Source organism: Scardinius erythrophthalmus (assembly GCF_964197995.2).
Source record: "Scardinius erythrophthalmus genome assembly, chromosome: 12".
NCBI classification, from domain to species: Eukaryota; Metazoa; Chordata; class Actinopteri; order Cypriniformes; family Leuciscidae; genus Scardinius; species Scardinius erythrophthalmus.
In genome coordinates, this window is record NC_138232.1 from 42,329,340 (window position 1) to 42,348,217 (window position 18,878).

Genomic DNA, 18,878 nt, shown 5'->3' on the forward strand with positions numbered 1-18,878 from the left:
AAATAGTGTAGACTACTGTCTTTGTCTGCTAATCGTTTGCCTTGATTCTTCTTGCTCCTTGCTATATAGTTAGTTAGTTAGTGTTTATCCTGGTGCTTGTGTCTTATGTTATTGGTTGTTACCGGTTGTGTGTTGTACACAAGAATAAATCATTAAATAAGCAATAAAAAAAAAAGAAAGTTTGCAGCCCGATTTACTCCCTTTCGGTTGAGTGGGCGTGACGATAGGGTGGTTCTGCGCATGCGCGTGTCGCGCTCTCGGTTGCACTTCCCATTGAAGACTGTCAACACACACAGTACATTAGAGTTTTAATAACTATAAGGATCTTGGAACAGCGTTGAGGATCAATCCATATTTAATCTCAACTGTTCGTGGATCATTGTTGTTGTTAATGAAAGGCCGCAGCTGAGATGCGCGACGCGCTGTTGACGCCTGTCAGACGCTTCCCGTGGGCGACTAATGTGACCCTGTACGGGTGCCTGTTCGCGGGCGGCGATCTCGTGCACCAGCGCTTCTCTCGGAAGGAACAGGTGGACTGGTCGCACACGAGGAACGTGGCCGTGGTCGCGTTCAGCTTTCACGGCAACTTCAATTTCTTCTGGATGCGGTTCCTGGAGCGACGCTTCCCCGGTAACGCGTTGCGAGCGGTGATGCAGAAGCTCGTGCTGGACCAGACGCTCGCCGCGCCGCTCGCCATCAGCGCGTTCTACACAGGTGAGCACAGGTGACTGACTGACAGGTCTTATGACGAGATGTGTTGTGATGATGTCATACACAGGTGAGCACAGGTGACTGACTGACTGACTGACAGGTCTTGTGACGTGAGATGTGTTGTGATGATGTCATACACAGGTGTGAGTTTCATGGAGGGCAGAGATGAGATCCTGCAGGACTGGAAGGAGAAATTCCTCAACACGTACAAGGTGAGTCTGCAGGCGTCATTTATACGGATCTGTAGTTTTGCTGGTAAATGTCAGATTGGCGAGGCAGCAGATAGAGTCACACACTCGTGTTTGTTTCTCTGTGCAGACCGGGCTGATGTACTGGCCGTTTATGCAGGTAAATCGCACTCACAACACTTTCTTACAGTTAAAGGTACAGTAAGCGATTTCTGAAATCGACAAAACGAACACGCCCTTAGCCAAAACGAACACGCCCCTAGCCAAAACAAAACAAACAGGCCCCTAGCCCAAACAAACACGCCCCTAGCCAAAACAAACACGCCCCTAGCCCAAACGAACACACCCCTAGCCCAAACAAACACGCCCCTAGCCCAAACAAACACGCCCTTAGCCCAAACAAACACGCCCCTAGCCCAAACAAACACGCCCCTAGCCAAAACAAACACGCCCCTAGCCCAAACAAACACGCCCCTAGCCAAAACGAACACACCCCTAGCCAAAACGAACACGCCCCTAGCCAAAACAAACACGCCCCTAGCCAAAACAAACACGCCCCTAGCCCAAACAAACACACCCCTAGCCAAAACAAACACACCCCTAGCCAAAACAAACACACCCCTAGCCAAAATGAACACGCCCTAGCCAAAACAAACACGCCCTTAGCCAAAACAAACACGCCCCTAGCCCAAACAAACACGACCCTAGCCAAAACAAAACAAACATGCCCCTAGCCCAAACAAACATGCCCCTAGCCAAAACAAAACAAACACGCCCCTAGCCAAAACGAACACGCCCCTAGCCCAAACAAACACGCCCCTAGCCAAAACGAACACGCCCCTAGCCAAAACAAACACGCCCCTAGCCCAAACGAACACGCCCCTAGCCCAAACAAACACGCCCCTAGCCCAAACAAACACGCCCTTAGCCCAAACAAACACACCCCTAGCCCAAACAAACACGCCCCTAGCCAAAACAAACACGCCCCTAGCCCAAACAAACACGCCCCTAGCCAAAACGAACACGCCCCTAGCCAAAACGAACACGCCCCTAGCCAAAACAAACACGCCCCAGGCCAAAACAAACACGCCCCTAGCCAAAACAAACACGCCCCTAGCCCAAACAAACACACCCCTAGCCAAAACAAACACACCCCTAGCCAAAACAAACACACCCCTAGCCAAAATGAACACGCCCTAGCCAAAACAAACACGCCCTTAGCCAAAACAAACACGCCCCTAGCCCAAACAAACACGACCCTAGCCAAAACAAAACAAACATGCCCCTAGCCCAAACAAACATGCCCCTAGCCAAAACAAAACAAACACGCCCCTAGCCAAAACGAACACGCCCCTAGCCCAAACAAACACGCCCCTAGCCAAAACGAACACGCCCCTAGCCCAAACGAACACGCCCCTAGCCCAAACAAACACGACCCTAGCCAAAACAAAACAAACACGCCCCTAGCCCAAACAAACACGCCCCTAGCCCAAACAAACACGCCCCTAGCCAAAACAAAACAAACATGCCCCTAGCCAAAACAAACACGCCCCTAGCCAAAACAAACACACCCCTAGCCAAAACAAAACAAACATGCCCCTAGCCAAAACGAAAACGCCCCAAGCCCAAACAAACACGCCCCTAGCCAAAACGAACACGCCCCTAGCCCAAACAAACACGCCCCTAGCCCAAACAAACACGCCCTTAGCCCAAACAAACACACCCCTAGCCCAAACAAACACGCCCCTAGCCAAAACAAACACGCCCCTAGCCCAAACAAACACGCCCCTAGCCAAAACGAACAAACCCCTAGCCAAAACGAACACGCCCCTAGCCAAAACAAACACGCCCCTAGCCAAAACAAACACGCCCCTAGCCAAAACAAACACACCCCTAGCCCAAACAAACACACCCCTAGCCAAAACAAACACACCCCTAGCCAAAATGAACACGCCCTAGCCAAAACAAACACGCCCTTAGCCAAAACAAACACGCCCCTAGCCCAAACAAACACGACCCTAGCCAAAACAAAACAAACATGCCCCTAGCCCAAACAAACATGCCCCTAGCCAAAACAAAACAAACACGCCCCTAGCCAAAACGAACACGCCCCTAGCCCAAACAAACACGCCCCTAGCCAAAACGAACACGCCCCTAGCCCAAACAAACACGACCCTAGCCAAAACAAAACAAACACGCCCCTAGCCCAAACAAACACGCCCCTAGCCCAAACAAACACGCCCCTAGCCAAAACAAAACAAACATGCCCCTAGCCAAAACAAACACGCCCCTAGCCAAAACGAAAACGCCCCAAGCCAAAACAAACACGCCCCAAGCCAAAACGAACACACCCCTAGCCCAAACAAACACGCCCCTAGCCCAAACAAAACAAACACGCCCCTAGCCAAAACAAACACGCCCCTAGCCAAAACGAAAACGCCCCAAGCCCAAACAAACACGCCCCTAGCCAAAACGAAAACGCCCCAAGCCAAAACGAACACACCCCTAGCCCAAACAAACACGCCCCTAGCCCAAACAAAACAAACACGCCCCTAGCCAAAACGAACACGCCCTAGCCAAAACAAACACGCCCCTAGCCAAAACAAACACGCCCCTAGCCAAAACAAAACAAACACGCCCCTAGCCAAAACAAAACAAACACGCCCCTAGCCCAAACAAACACGTCCCTAGCCAAAACGAAAACGCCCCAAGCCCAAACAAACACGCCCCTAGCCAAAACAAAACAAACATGCCCCTAGCCAAAACAAACACGCCCCTAGCCCAAACAAACACGCCCCTAGCCAAAACAAACACGCACCTAGCCAAAACGAAAACGTCCCAAGCCCAAACAAACACGCCCCTAGCCCAAACAAACACGCCCCTAGCCAAAACAAAACAAACACGCCCCTAGCCAAAACAAACACGCCCCTAGCCAAAACAAAACAAACACGCCCCTAGCCAAAACGAAAACGCCCCAAGCCCAAACAAACACGCCCCTAGCCAAAACAAACACGCCCCTAGCCAAAACGAAAACGCCCCAAGCCCAAACAAACACGCCCCTAGCCAAAACAAAACAAACACACCCCTAGCCCAAACAAAACAAACACGCCCCTAGCCGAAACGAACACACCCCTAGCCAAAACGAAAACGCCCCAAGCCCAAACAAACACGCCCCTAGCCCAAACAAAACGAAAACGCCCCAAGCCAAAACAAACACGCCCCTAGCCAAAACGAACACACCCCTAGCCCAAACAAACACGCCCCTAGCCAAAACAAAACAAACACGCCCCTAGCCAAAACAAACACGCCCCTAGCCAAAACAAACACGCCCCTAGCCAAAACGAAAACGCCCCAAGCCCAAACAAACACGCCCCTAGCCCAAACAAACACGCCCCTAGCCAAAACAAAACAAACACGCCCTTAGCCAAAACAAACACGCCCCTAGCCAAAACAAAACAAACACGCCCCTAGCCAAAACGAAAACGCCCCAAGCCCAAACAAACACGCCCCTAGCCAAAACAAAACAAACACGCCCCTAGCCAAAACGAAAACGCCCCAAGCCCAAACAAACACGCCCCTAGCCAAAACAAAACAAACACACCCCTAGCCCAAACAAAACAAACACGCCCCTAGCCAAAACGAACACACCCCTAGCCAAAACGAAAACGCCCCAAGCCCAAACAAACACGCCCCTAGCCAAAACAAAACAAACACGCCCCTAGCCCAAACAAAAACGCCCCTAGCCCAAACAAAAACGCCCCTAGCCAAAACGAAAACGCCCCAAGCCAAAACAAACACGCCCCTAGCCAAAACGAACACACCCCTAGCCCAAACAAACACGCCCCTAGCCAAAACAAAACAAACACGCCCCTAGCCAAAACGAACACACCCCTAGCCAAAACGAAAACGCCCCAAGCCCAAACAAACTGTAAGACTGAAAATATTGGTTGCGGCCTGGTCTATGAGACAAAGGGGCCTTGCTGGCTAATTAGCATCCGACCTCCCCCATACAGCCTGACTTCCTCTCAGAAACAACAAAGAACTCACTCAAGAACATGGTTTGATGCGAATGTTGATCAATAACTTATGTTTTTGGTGTCATTTGAAAGGTCTCAAAGTGAGTGGTACAGATATCTCATACCCAGATAAATAAAATAAAAGGTAATAAGGTTTATAGAAGTTTAGAGAAAACTGGTTAAGCCATTTGAGGGTGGTCTTCCCCATCCCCCATGTCACCTGGGCAAACAGTATAAAGGAAGGTGTGCTTGCTCTATCTGGTCTCTTGTACTTGGCTGGTGAGAAACGGAATAGGTGGTAGCTCTCTCTCTCTCTCTCTCTCTCTCTCTCTCTCTCTCTCTCACACTCTCTCTTTCTTTCTTTCTCTTTCTCTCTCTCTATCTCAAATACAAGCTGGGTAAGATTCTTTGGTGTAACCAATGTATAACCATGTTCTAGATATTTGAATTGATTGTGGAATTAATTTCTGATATCTGAAACATTAAAATGTTACATTCGATTATTCTAACTGATCTTGACATTGTTCATTTAATGGCTAAAAGGAATAGTCAAATACTCACTCACCTTTAGTGAGGCACAGATATTATTAAAACCTTTCATTTATGGAGTCAGATGAATTAACGAGAGAATACATAACTAAATGTATTGTAAATTTAACTAGCCAAATACTTTGCATGGGTAAGGACAGAGCACGTGATAACCTTCCCTGTGTTATTGGTGAACCAGCAATTGGACCAATTTCACGGGCCTTACAAAACACGCCCCTAGCCAAAACAAAACAAACACGCCCCTAGCCAAAACAAACACGCCCCTAGCCAAAACAAAACAAACACGCCCCTAGCCAAAACAAAACAAACACGCCCCTAGCCAAAACAAACATGCCCCTAGCCAAAACAAAACAAACACGCCCCTAGCCAAAACAAAACAAACACGCCCCTAGCCAAAACAAAACAAACACGCCCCTAGCCAAAACAAAACAAACACGCCCCTAGCCAAAACAAAACAAACACGCCCCTAGCCAAAACAAAACAAACACGCCCCTAGCCAAAACAAACATGCCCCTAGCCAAAACAAAACAAACACGCCCCTAGCCAAAACAAAACAAACACGCCCCTAGCCAAAACAAACATGCCCCTAGCCAAAACAAAACAAACACGCCCCTAGCCAAAACAAACATGCCCCTAGCCAAAACAAAACAAACACGCCCCTAGCCAAAACAAACACGCCCCTAGCCAAAACAAAACAAACACGCCCCTAGCCAAAACAAAACAAACACGCCCCTAGCCAAAACAAAACAAACACGCCCTTAGCCGAAAATGCCCCTAGCCAAAATGAACACGCCCCTAGTTACTTTTAAAATTAATGCATTACAATATTGTGTTTACAATGTTTAAATAATTGTGTTACGTAGTTACTTTTTATGGAAAGTAATGTGTTACATTAATTTTGTGTTACTTTTTCTCACCTTGGCTGGGCTTGCTTGTTTGTTTTTTAATAACAACAAAAAAAGTTCTATTTCTGGCGAATGTAAAGACCCTTTCACACCAAAAGTGAAGTGAATAAGCCTCACGGCGCTGATCCACTTTTGCGACGTGACTGTCGCGTGGTGTCGCGACGCCTCCCCACATTGGTACGTTGATGGGCGTTTACCGCTATAGGAGTGGTTCTGACCGAGCGGGAAATGTAGCGTATCAGAACAGACGACCTGCAAGAGACTTCCCTCCGTCTCCATATGCTCTACTTCTATTGGATAGACGCGTCGCGTTTAACGGAATTCATTTGCATAAAGATGGGCATCGGCCAGCTTTTTGACACGCAGCATTTTTTCAAATGAAGCGCCGCCTTCCCGGAATGCTTTGCGGGCGCGTCAAAGTCGCTTGACGTCACCCATAGGAATATAGTGGAGAGCGGCGCGACAGAAGTGTCGCACGGACAAGTGGATCAGCGCCGTCAGGCTGAAGGAAAAGCAGGTTCACTCCTGTCCAGCAGAGGGCGCCGCTCAAACCTTTCAGCTGCTGTTAACCTGGAGTGAAGAACTGGATGCAGAGAAGTTTAACACGCTTACTTGAGCAATAAAAATGTTAAAAATTAAACACAAATGTGATGTTTATCTGTAAAGTAGGGCTGGGCGATATACCGCATGACATTGTTAGGCGCATCTCGCCAGTAAAGCCGGTTCCTTGATTAGTAGTAAATCGCCATCTCCTGCTTTCAGACGGAGCGGCATTCACTACACAGAGCCGTAGTTCACTGACGAGCTGAGCCATATCGCATTAATATCACGGACGTATCGCCTGCAATAATTAATGCGATATGGCTCAGCTCGTCAGTGAACTACTACGGCTAATAACTTGCGTTATTTATTTGAAAAAGTAACTCTGATATTTTATTGTAAAATTAAAAGTAATGCATTCCTTTACTAGTTACTTGAAAAAAGTGATGATTGCGTAACTCAGATTACCCCCAACACTGATCCTAACATCAGACACGCTGTGTAATGGAGAGCGGCGTCAGTGGACTCGGCCGTCTCAGTGCTCGTACATGCAGCCGTCAGTGGGAAACACTGCACAGAGAGGGTATCGTGTGAAGGGGAAGTGTCCCGGTCCTCTGAGAGTCGGGCAGTGTGTGTGTGTGTGTGTGTGTGTGTGTGTGCGTGTGTGTGTTCTTCTCACGTCAGTGCTCTTCACAGTTCCTGAACTTCTCCCTGGTCCCGGCGCTGATCCGCACGATGTTCTCCGGCTGCTGCGTGTTCCTCTGGGCCTGGTTCCTCTGCTTCTCCCAGCGGAGCGGAGACGGGACCGTCACTCCAGCGCTGGACTGGATCAGGGGCGTCCCGCGCACACCAGAGCCCCCCGTCTCAGGGAAGAGCGGCGGAGAGTGAGACTCGGGGAGCGTCGTCCGGCTCTCTCTCGCTTCTGCAGGGTTTAAGCGCTGTGCCCGGTCCAGACGAGCTGCAGGTCCACTCTTACACTTTTCCTGGTTTTTGATGTTGCCTTTTCAATTTAATTCTTTTTTTTTAAGATGGTAGTTTTTAATATTTAATTCTTCCTGATATATTAGTTTTGTTTGTCTCCATTTTTTGATTCCGTCATTCACACACGATTCCTGGGACACAAATGTAGTGCTAATATTTATTTGTACAATGTAAAAAATATATATTTTCAACATTTTCAAATTTATGTGGTTCAGATAACATAATATTTTAAGATTCTGTTGATGAAACAAATCTCCTTTATTGTATTAATTTATTATGTTGATTTTGTTTGTCTTAATTTTTTTTATTCACAAACGGTTCCTGGGACATACATTTAGTTATTGTACTAATATTTATTTGCATGTTTGACTGGGGTTTAATTAGTATTTTGCACATTTTTCTCTGTGGAAATGTATTTATTTCAGGATTTATTTAAGGCCGGTTGCAACAAAGGTTATAATTATTAATGAATGATCACGTTTTTCCTAATTTAAGGGTTTTATTGCAAACGGCGGCTGAAATCATAGCATATTTACATTAGATTATCCTCTTTATTGGATGCTTTGAATATGCCTAAGGTACTTTACTAATATAGTAATATGGTAATTTCTTATCTTATTTTTTTTTTAAATCTTATATATGCTATTATCTCTTTCATAAGCAGCTAATTCCTTTGTCCAAACATACATTTTGATTGCATTCTGTTTTTGTTTTGCACATCATTTTTCAGTCTACATCAAATTCAGTGGAATGAAATTATTAAAAATGTATTTAATAAGTTTTACATATTGTCCTATGGGATGGGAAACAGTTTTTAGCAAACTGTAAATATCTTGAACATCTTCATAATCTTCTTTAATTGAAATGAATGAATCACACATGGGGAGAATTATTATTGTGTATGCTGTTTTATGTAAATGATATGTTAACAATAAAACAATGTTATAAAATAACAGACTTTTTTTATAACACATCAATCATTTGTATATACGGTTCATTGCAATGAGTTGGACGTTTGGGTATAACTTTACAGTAAGGTTTTATATATTAAGTTTTAATTTAATAAATCTTATTAACTGAGATTAATAAATTGCTGTTCTGAATTATTCTTTATTGTAATGTTCATGATTGATACTCACTGCATTAATGAATGCTATCATAAAGAAATGTAGTGTTATAGTTTTACAATACAGTCAGAAAGATGTTTCCAAATTCTCTACTGTAGTTTTTTTTTAATGTTTTGATAACGTTTTTTTTTTTTTCTTTTCTCGGTTTTCGATCGTTAAGGGAACATTCCATTGCATCATTCTTCAAACATTATGGGAACGTTACTTTTGAATGTTCTTTGAACGTTCTGAAACAAGTAGTTACATTTAAAAAACGTTACATTAATAAAGTCCACATTATTTGAACGAACGTTCTATTAGTTTCACTGGAATAACGTTTGCTAAAGTTCTCAGAACGTTCCCTGTTCTTTGAGACGGAAAGAAACGCGGGTCCCAAAACGAGTTTTAAAGTGTAAGTTGCAGGTTAAACTTTTCACGAAGATAATGCAATGTGTTTATTAAACATAAAGATAAGAACCGCCCACCATTGTTTTTTATACCAAAATGCTGATATAATATGAAAAGTTGGCACTTTTAACTGTGGTTTTAACCGCTCCCGCTACCTTCCACTAGATGGGGCGTGACGTCATATGAGGAACTCACTAGTAGAGTTACCGTACGCTTGCAGCTATATGCCTTACATAACTGCAGAAAAGTTGGTTGTATGTTTTATTTGATAAAAAAAATATGGATAAAATAACTCCACTGTAAACATACTCGTGTGTGCTGACTTCAAGGGGACCGTGATCCTGCCTGAAATGAGAATAAGCTATTCGCAAAACTAACGGGTTCAGGCACGTCAGATCAGCCGGTCGCAGCTCGAGCTGTTCCACTAAACTCCAAAACGCGTTCACCTCACGGCAGCACACACTCTCCACTGCTGATAGCACACACAAACACAGTGATGGGGACATCGATCTCTCTTTTTCTTTTCTGACAATAAACATCGCTAATTAAATCGTGAGAAATTGATAACGCGTGGATTGAGGAAGGGTATTACATGACGTTTGAGGCGTCGACGAGACTAGCGATTGATGCCTGTGCAGTCAGTGTGTGCATCTCTACAGCTCTGATTTGGACTGACTTACTGTAAGTAAATAATGTATTCAGTTCAGTCGTTGTCCCTCCTTGCTATTCTACATGACGGCAATATTTTGAAAAGACTTGTTTGTTCCGTTATATTATCCGGGTTAAGTTTGCACCAGGCTAGACTATAAGGTAGCTTACGTTACTCACCAGGACACTTGGCCAACCCTCTACTAATTCTCCTCACACCAAGCATTAATAACTCATTGAGTGCCATGGCTGCCCTCTCTCACGCCTGACCAGTTAAAAATTGTAGGGCTGTGGTCCATAAAGAATTTGATGGTTTCCCACATCCTCAGTCGTTCTCCAAATAGCCATAATACAGTAAGAATCTAGCGGAGTATGGGTTGCGAGTTCCTCTTGTGACGTCATCACCCAGTAACTGAAAAAACACGCTACCGTTGAAGAAACCCCAATAAATGTTATTTTAACGCATTTTAAGACAGAAATAATTAAATATATACATATAGAGCACTTTAATTTACACATTAATTGACTGTGGTGGTTAACCTGCAACTTACACTTTAAATAGACCTTCTTTTAAGCACATGTTAACAAAAATACCAATTAAAACAGTTCGTACCGACGCAAAAACACCAATTTTAAGTTTGCAACAATTTTCTCTTACTATAGGCTACTCAGTGTGATTATTTTCTAATAACGCCACTGGTATCGGTGTTAATGCAGAGTAGCGTTCTTCGCCTAGTGTTTTGTGTCAGTCCGTCGAGTTCGCCCTTGTGCGCATGCGCTCTGCATCCCTCATCACGGTGACGTCACGGGTCTTCATTCTGTCATGATGTTGTTGGTCTCCTCGGATGAGCGCAGATTAGCGTGATTACAAAGACGAAATCCAAGAAATCAGAGATCTGTCACATCAGCATTTACCATGGAACTAAAGAAAGCCCTTTCCGAGAGCGACGGGGCGATGAAGACATACGGCGCGATGCACGAGACCAACCGGGGCAGAGACAAAGGTGACAGTCACTTCAGATTTACATGTTATTATTACCAGATATTTCAGATATCATATTAGTCTTATTATCAGATATGGTTTCACCGTCATTACCAGGCGTCACATTAGTGTTATTGTCCATGTGATAGTAGTCTTATTATTAATTAGATAAAAATCTGATTTCAATATTATTATCAGACGTGCATTAGCGTTGCTATCAGATATGATTTCAGTCAGTCATTGATATTTGGTTTAATATTAGATATGATTACAGTGTTATTAACAGACGCGATATTGATGCTGATGTTATCAGTTATGATTTTTTTTTTGTTATTAATTTGTAACAATTGAAAAAAAAAAATCAGTTTTCAATAACACTGATGACCTCTCGTGTTTTTAAGGGTCACCCGTTTGTTTTTCTATTTGTGACCCTTTCAATTCAGTCATATATTATGACAGGTAATTAAAAACTAAATCCATAAAAACATTTTTGTTGGAATAAAATAAATGTTAACAAAATAAAATATTAAAAAGTTTAACATTTCAGTGAGTTGCCAAATATTAAAAATTAATAATACAAAAAAGAAATAATAAAAATAATTTAAAACTAATAAAAATGCTAAATTTTAAATATTAATTCAAAATATTAATACAACTATACTCTCAATGATACTAACAGATTATTAAACAAATGTTGTGTTTAATAACATCCTGTGGTAAATAACAAATGGAGTTCTAAACGGAAAATTAATTTTAATAATATTTCTGTTCTTTTATTACTCATTTGAGTAATTATTATTAAGCTGAATCTTGAGCAGGGGAACTTGGGGAACATTTTTAAAATGTTTTTATGTTTCTACATACATTGCATGTCTTACATTTCATCTCCAGCTCTTCAGTTTCTGTTGTTGTCTTGGTAAATATGTTTAATAACTGTTGATAAAACAAAAAAGTGGCAAAATTTTTCTCTATGGTGAAAATTTCATTATAGCGCGTTTCCATTTTTTTTTTTTTTTGCTTACTCTTAAATTGAAAACTAATATTATCATGAAAATACAAACAATATTATTTCTACTGTATTTAGGCCTCTCAGGAAATAATTTGCCAAATTTCAAAATTTTACCAAATTTTACCAAGTTTCGTACCATTCCGATAAAGTAAAAAAAAAAACGTAAAAAAAAAAATATATATATTTCAGTCAAAAATGACAGAAGAGCACCAGAGGGTTAAAGCTTAAAGCTTTCGAATGATGCCTAATGATGATTACTAAAATATGTGATAGGGAAACAAAACGCGCTACAGGACACTGACAGCTGACTGGCTAAACAATAGTATACTGTCACAACACTGATAAGAGCCACAAGAAAGATCAACTGATTTGTTAAATATATTGAACTTGAGCAGAACTGTCTTCACACATCTACTAAACACCAGCGGATTCAAACAGAGAGAGCATGAAGAGTGATATTAGTTAAAGATTTGCAATATTTGATTTATATTTTATATCTAATGCAGTGCCATTAAAGAGCCCCTATTATGCTATTTTAAAGCCTCCAACAGGTTTACATGCATCTAATGCCAAAAAAACACTTTAATTTCCTCATAATCTTCACTGCAGCATCAGTTCTTTTCTCAGTGTCTGAAACGCTTCGATCAAGGATTCAGTCTCTCTAAGCTCCGCCTCTGCTCTGCTCTGATTGGTCAGATGGCCCAGTCTGCTGTGATTGGTCAACCACTTATAGCATGCGTCAGAAAAACAAACGCTCACTGCCTAATTTGTTATATTATTACACAGGTTCGTATGTAACAGGCCGTTTCAGCAGTTCAGAATCGCTTCTTAGGAGACAATAACTTTATTTGTCATACACTTTGATCTTTGAAACTTTGCAGACCTTTAATATATACACTATATGAAAGGGAATATCCAAAAAAGCATAATAGAGGCACTTTTTAAGTTGTTTTTTTGGGAACTACTGTGTCAACGGCTCTACAGCAGTGATATATGGCACCAATGCAATGGTCCTGAAAGATTCCACACACACTCACTTACTCACTCACACACACACACACACACACACACACACACACACACACACACACACACACACTCTTACCCGCCGTCTGTTTGCACTCTAGGCCAGATGGACGTGTCGATGGCTGAAAGCTCCATGTGTCCAGACGAGATCGAGGCAGAAATGGCTCGTATTCAGCGCCTGCGGGAGGTTCTGGTGAGACGCGAGTCCGAACTCAGATTCATGTGAGTATCTGAACTAAACACTCAGATTCATGTGAGTATCTGAACTAAACACTCAGATTCATGTGAGTATCTGAACTAAACACATGAGATTATGTGAGTATCTGAACTAAACACTCAGATTCATGTGAGTATCTGAACTAAACACTCAGATTCATGTGAGTATCTGAACTAAACACTCAGATTCATGTGAGTATCTGAACTAAACACATGAGATTATGTGAGTATCTGAACTAAACACTCAGATTCATGTGAGTATCTGAACTAAACACTCAGATTCATGTGAGTATCTGAACTAAACACTCAGATTCATGTGAGTATCTGAACTAAACACTCAGATTCATGTGAGTATCTGAACTAAACACATGAGATTATGTGAGTATCTGAACTAAACACTCAGATTCATGTGAGTATCTGAACTAAACACTCAGATTCATGTGAGTATCTGAACTAAACACTCAGATTCATGTGAGTATCTGAACTAAACACATGAGATTATGTGAGTATCTGAACTAAACACTCAGATTCATGTGAGTATCTGAACTAAACACTCAGATTCATGTGAGTATCTGAACTAAACACTCAGATTCATGTGAGTATCTGAACTAAACACTCAGATTCATGTGAGTATCTGAACTAAACACTCAGATTCATGTGAGTATCTGAACCAAACAATCAGATTCATGTGAGTATCTGAACTAAACACTGAGATTCATGTGAGTATCTGTGTATGATTATGTGAGTATGAGTTTGTGAGTATCTGAACGTTTAATGAACTAAACACTGAGATTCATGTGAGTATCTGTGTATTATTATGTGAGTATCTGAACGTTTACTGAATCACTCAGATTCATGCGAGTATCTGTGTATGATTATGTGAGTATGAGTATGTGAGTATCTGTACGTTTGCTGATCTAAACACTCAGATTCATGCGATTATCTGAGTATTTGTGTACTTGTGTACGAGTATGTGAGTATCTGAACGTAACGCTGAGATTCATGTGAGTATCTGAACGTTTACTGAACAAAACGCTGAGCTTTTCTCTTGTGTTCTTCTCAGGATGGACGATGTTCAGCTCTGCAAAGACATTATGAGCCTGAAACAGGAGCTGAGGAAGATCGTGACAGTGCCAGGTGACTGAAGAGAACGTGTTTCCATCAGCTACAGTGTACAAAACTACTGAAAATACACCTCAGCATAAACTGTTATGAGTATTTATTCGGGTGATTTTTTGTGCACATCTCCATCTTGCAATTAAAATTCAAAATTTGCATATATATATATATATATATATGTATATAGCTGAGTGGAAACCCAGCAAACGAGACCCACTAACACGGAACGGACTCTAAGCGTCATGAACAAGCGTTGGAGAACATTTGTTCAAAGTTATCTGGTTTTTAATAATGTTCTCAAAACATTAGCACAAAAACATTATTCATACATCCTTTATGGATCGACTACCCTTTATTAAATCTTACTACTAGTTTCAGAGCACATTCAAAAGTAACGTTCCCATAAAGTTTGCAAAATGATACAATGGAATGTAACCTTAATGTTTCTAATCAAGAAGACAATCAAAAAACATTTAAAGTCCCCCTGTAGTCAATTTTAAAACTCATCTTTGATCACCAAAATTCCATATTTAAATGTTTTTTTCCTTGAAAAAAATGTAATCATGCCTTAAAATATCTTGAATGTAACTCGACACCCTTGCCTCATTTAGTATGCGCGGTTCTATGAATATGCAAATGAGCCCCGCCTCCACTCACTCACTCACTCAGCTCAGAGATCCACTGGTTGACGATCACACGTTGATCTGATTGGTTACAAGGTAGTTTGTGACGTCAGAAACACCAGCGATTTCAAAGCGTGTTTTTGAGACTGTCTTTGGTTCACTGCAGTTTTAAGGAGAAAATACTCAGCAATGATGTCGACTTATGAACTTACACATGGTTTGTCTTAAAACATTAATAACACATAGACATAAACAACATTAAAAGCTGGATTTTCACAACAGGGGGACTTTAAGAAAAAAAACTGGACGTTTTGAACATTCAGGAAACATTGAGAAATAACATTTTCATAACTTAAACGTTAGCAAAACATTCTTAGAGCATATTTTCACCAGTGAAACCGTGAGCAAGTGAACTTTTTATGTGAATGGTCCATATATTCTCATCTAACACACACTCACCTGCTCACACAGACGCAGAGAAGACTAAGAAACAGCGTCAGAGAGAAGAGAAGTTAATCGTGGAGATTCATCAGCTGGTGCAGAAGAGAGACTTCCTGGTGGAAGACGCAGAAGTGGAGCGGCTGAGGTCAGAAGAGCTTCTGTGTGTTTACAGGCTTTTAGGAGATCTATCATTATACCATTAGTATACATAATACCATTAGTATAGATAATGAAGATATATCATTATCAACTTTAGGGATTTAGTTTCAATTAATTTTGTTTTAATATGAATTAAACATCTTGTAAACATACTTTATCGGTTGGAGAAATCTGATATAACGTGTTAAACATGAAAGAATTATGCCGTTAACTTTTGAGAACTGGATCTTGTAGCCTAGAGTTTTTTTCTTCAAAATGATGTGAAATAGTTTAAACCAATATATTGATTTAAATTTTGTAAGACACTTTTTGTTTATGAAGTCCATATTCAAGGAGACACAAACAGTCATGAATAATTATTTGATTCACACTGAAGGACATTAAAATCCAGTCAAGAATGTGGAACCGCACTGAACCTTTACTAGTGACAAGTCTATATATAAAAAAATATTTAATATTAACGGCAACACTTTACAATAGGGTACATTAGTTAACTACCTTAGTTAACATGAACTAAGAATTAACAATATTTGTACAGCTTTTATTAATCTTAGTTAATATTAATTTCAACATTTACTTGTACATTATTAAAATCAAAGGTTGTATTTGTTAACATTAATTAATACACTGTGAACTAACATGAACAGCTGGATTTTTATTGACTAATATTAAAGATTAATAAATACTGTAGCAAATGTATTGTTAGTTTATATGTTAGTTAATACATTAACAAATGAACCTTATTGTAAAGTATTACCACATTAACTTCAGTTAAATACATCACAGCTTTCATTGGCGACACATGAAACGCAGGTCCTGATCTGAGGTGTGTGTGTGTAACAGGGAGCAGGAGGAGGATAAGGAGATGGCCGAGTTCCTCCGACAGAAGCTCAGCGTAATACAGAGTAAGAGTTTGACTTCACAGACACGTTCTTTTGCTTTAATCTCTCACATTAAAGGAACACTTCGACTTTTGGGGCTTTATCTTCTTCACCGTATCCCCCAGAGTTAGATGAGTCCACACACACCCTTCTCATCTCCGTGCGTGCCGTAACTCTGTCTGACGCACCCACCGCTAGCCTAGCTTAGCACAAAGACTGGAGGTAAATGGCTCCAGCTAGCACACTGCTCCCAATACGTGACAAAATAACGCCAACATTTTCCTATTTGCATGTTGTGAAGTGTATAGTCACAGTGTGTACAAATAACAAGGTCACATGAGAGTGCTGCGCTAATCACTCCGCCCAAATAGCAGTGCTTCGCCTTCTGAGAAAATAGTTCCCAGTATTTAAACGTTTAAAAAATGGTTGTGTCTCATGTGACCTTGTTATTCATACACGCTGTGACTATACACATCACAGCATGTAAATAGGAAAATGTTGGCGTTATTTTGTCACTTATTAGGAGCAGTATGTTAGCTGGAGCCATTTACCTCCAGTCTTTGTGCTAAGCTAGGCTAGCGGTGGGTGCGTCAGACAGAGTTACGGCACGCACGGAGATGAGAAGGGTGTGTGTGGACTCATCTAACTCTGGGGGATACGGTGAAGAAGATAAAGCCCCAAAAGTCGAAGTGTTCCTTTAATGTTTATTTCACTATGAGAGATCTGAGACCTTTCTTTAAGTCATCATGAAAGAAGTCACACCAGTGTTTTCTCCTCTATTGTGTCGTATATCCGAGTGAAATGCTAATGCAAATGTGGGCGGGGCTTGATTAGTTATTTTAAATTTTCATAATATTTAACAGTATTACTGTTTTTTGTATTTTTAATTAAATAAATGCCTTGGTGAGCAGAAGAGACTTTTCAAAAACATTAAAAATCTCACAGATCCCAAACTTTTGAACGGCAGTGTATCCGAGTGGAACAAGAACAAATGTGGGCGTGGCTTGATTGTGTCTGTGAGGAATTGATTGGATGGTTGTGGTTTGCTATTGGCTGATCTCATGTGAGTGACAGGTTATAGCCCCACCCTCATCATCAGAGAAGAGAAGCTGCAAGATTATTAAAACAATGATGTGCACCAATAAATCATATATAATAAACTGATATTCCATTAAAAAAAAAAAATCCATTTTGATTTCATGGTGACTTTAAGGGGTTTTCCCATGACTTGCACTGGGCATCAACACACACACGCCGCTCAACTTTGACCTTGACATGACAATGACGTAAGGCAGTTGCTGTAACAAGTAACAAGTCAGAGTCAAACAGGTTAAAGTTGTTATCTGTTTGTATATAGTTCATCTGATATTTGTGATTTTGTTAAATGTTTGCAGTTTGAAATAAAAAAGTATAAGAAAACGATTGAAACTACGTCGTTTAAACCCAGCGGCTGAGAATAATGGTGGTCAAGTCATGTCGGAAACAGTTTTTGCCAGTTGAACACACGAATGTTTCCACCAAGTCGTAATTGCGAGTGGGAAACTGGGGTTTTCCGAGTCACAGTGACTTCAACACACCTGACGTCGTAATCCCGACTTCCCAACTCGTACATACGAACTTCCCAGGAGGACGTGCTGCGCCTCAATGCTGCGTTCATGCCAAGACATCATTACGAGATTCTGTGTTTGGACCATGGGTTTGGGAATTATGAGTGTATGGCAAACACTATCAGCGGCAAACAGCGATCAGGTGGTACAAGTAATTATTTATTAAGTTATTATTATGAGGGTCACACTTTACAATAAGGTTCATTAGTTAACCACATTAGTTAGCATGAACTAATAATGAACTGCACTTATACAGCATTTTTTAATCTTTGTTAATTTCAACATTTACTAATACTTAATTTAAATCTTGTTAACAGTTAAAACGCTGAACTAAAATGAACAGCTGTATTTTTATTAACTAACATTAATGAACAAATATAGGAACAAATGTATCGCTCATTATGTCACGTTAGTTAATACATTAATGTGAACTAATGAACCTTATTTTAAAGTGTTACCATTATGAGTTTACATGGACGCGAAGTCGTAATCTCGGTAATTCTGACATGGCGTGAGCGCAGCTAGACGCAGAAGAGAGTCATGTGACCCCTGACCCGTGTGCTCAGCTGATCGGCTCCTCTTCCCGCCGCAGGAGCTCCGAAGCCCCGAGCATCCGAAGCTCCCGCGAACAAGCCGTCGCTCAGCCGGAGCAGCGCCGCCCTCATCAAAGACTGCTGTGGAGCCACTCAGTGCAGCGTCATGTGACCACCTCACGCCCAACCACAACCCTGTTAACTCACTCCGATGAATATGTTAATGAGTC

The 18,878-nt window shown here is 41.4% G+C and overlaps 2 protein-coding genes across 2 annotated transcripts; both read left to right on the top strand.

Annotated features, from left to right (window-relative positions):
- Nucleotides 1-205: 205 nt before the first annotated feature.
- On the top strand, nt 206-8,998 carry LOC308700282 (mpv17-like protein). Its single transcript, XM_081381851.1, has 4 exons — nt 206-714; nt 853-923; nt 1,030-1,059; nt 7,606-8,998. The coding sequence occupies exons 1-4, from the start codon at nt 411-413 to the stop codon at nt 7,795-7,797; spliced, it is 597 nt and encodes a 198-aa protein (XP_081237977.1). The 5' UTR covers nt 206-410; the 3' UTR covers nt 7,798-8,998.
- A 4,177-nt stretch (nt 8,999-13,175) lies between these two features.
- bmerb1 (bMERB domain containing 1) lies at nt 13,176-18,820 on the top strand (the record flags this gene model as incomplete). The annotated part of the gene is made up of 5 exons (XM_081380410.1): nt 13,176-13,291; nt 14,349-14,422; nt 15,499-15,613; nt 16,471-16,532; nt 18,708-18,820. The coding sequence occupies 5 exons, from the start codon at nt 13,176-13,178 to the stop codon at nt 18,818-18,820; spliced, it is 480 nt and encodes a 159-aa protein (XP_081236536.1).
- Between the last annotated feature and the right edge of the window lie 58 nt (nt 18,821-18,878).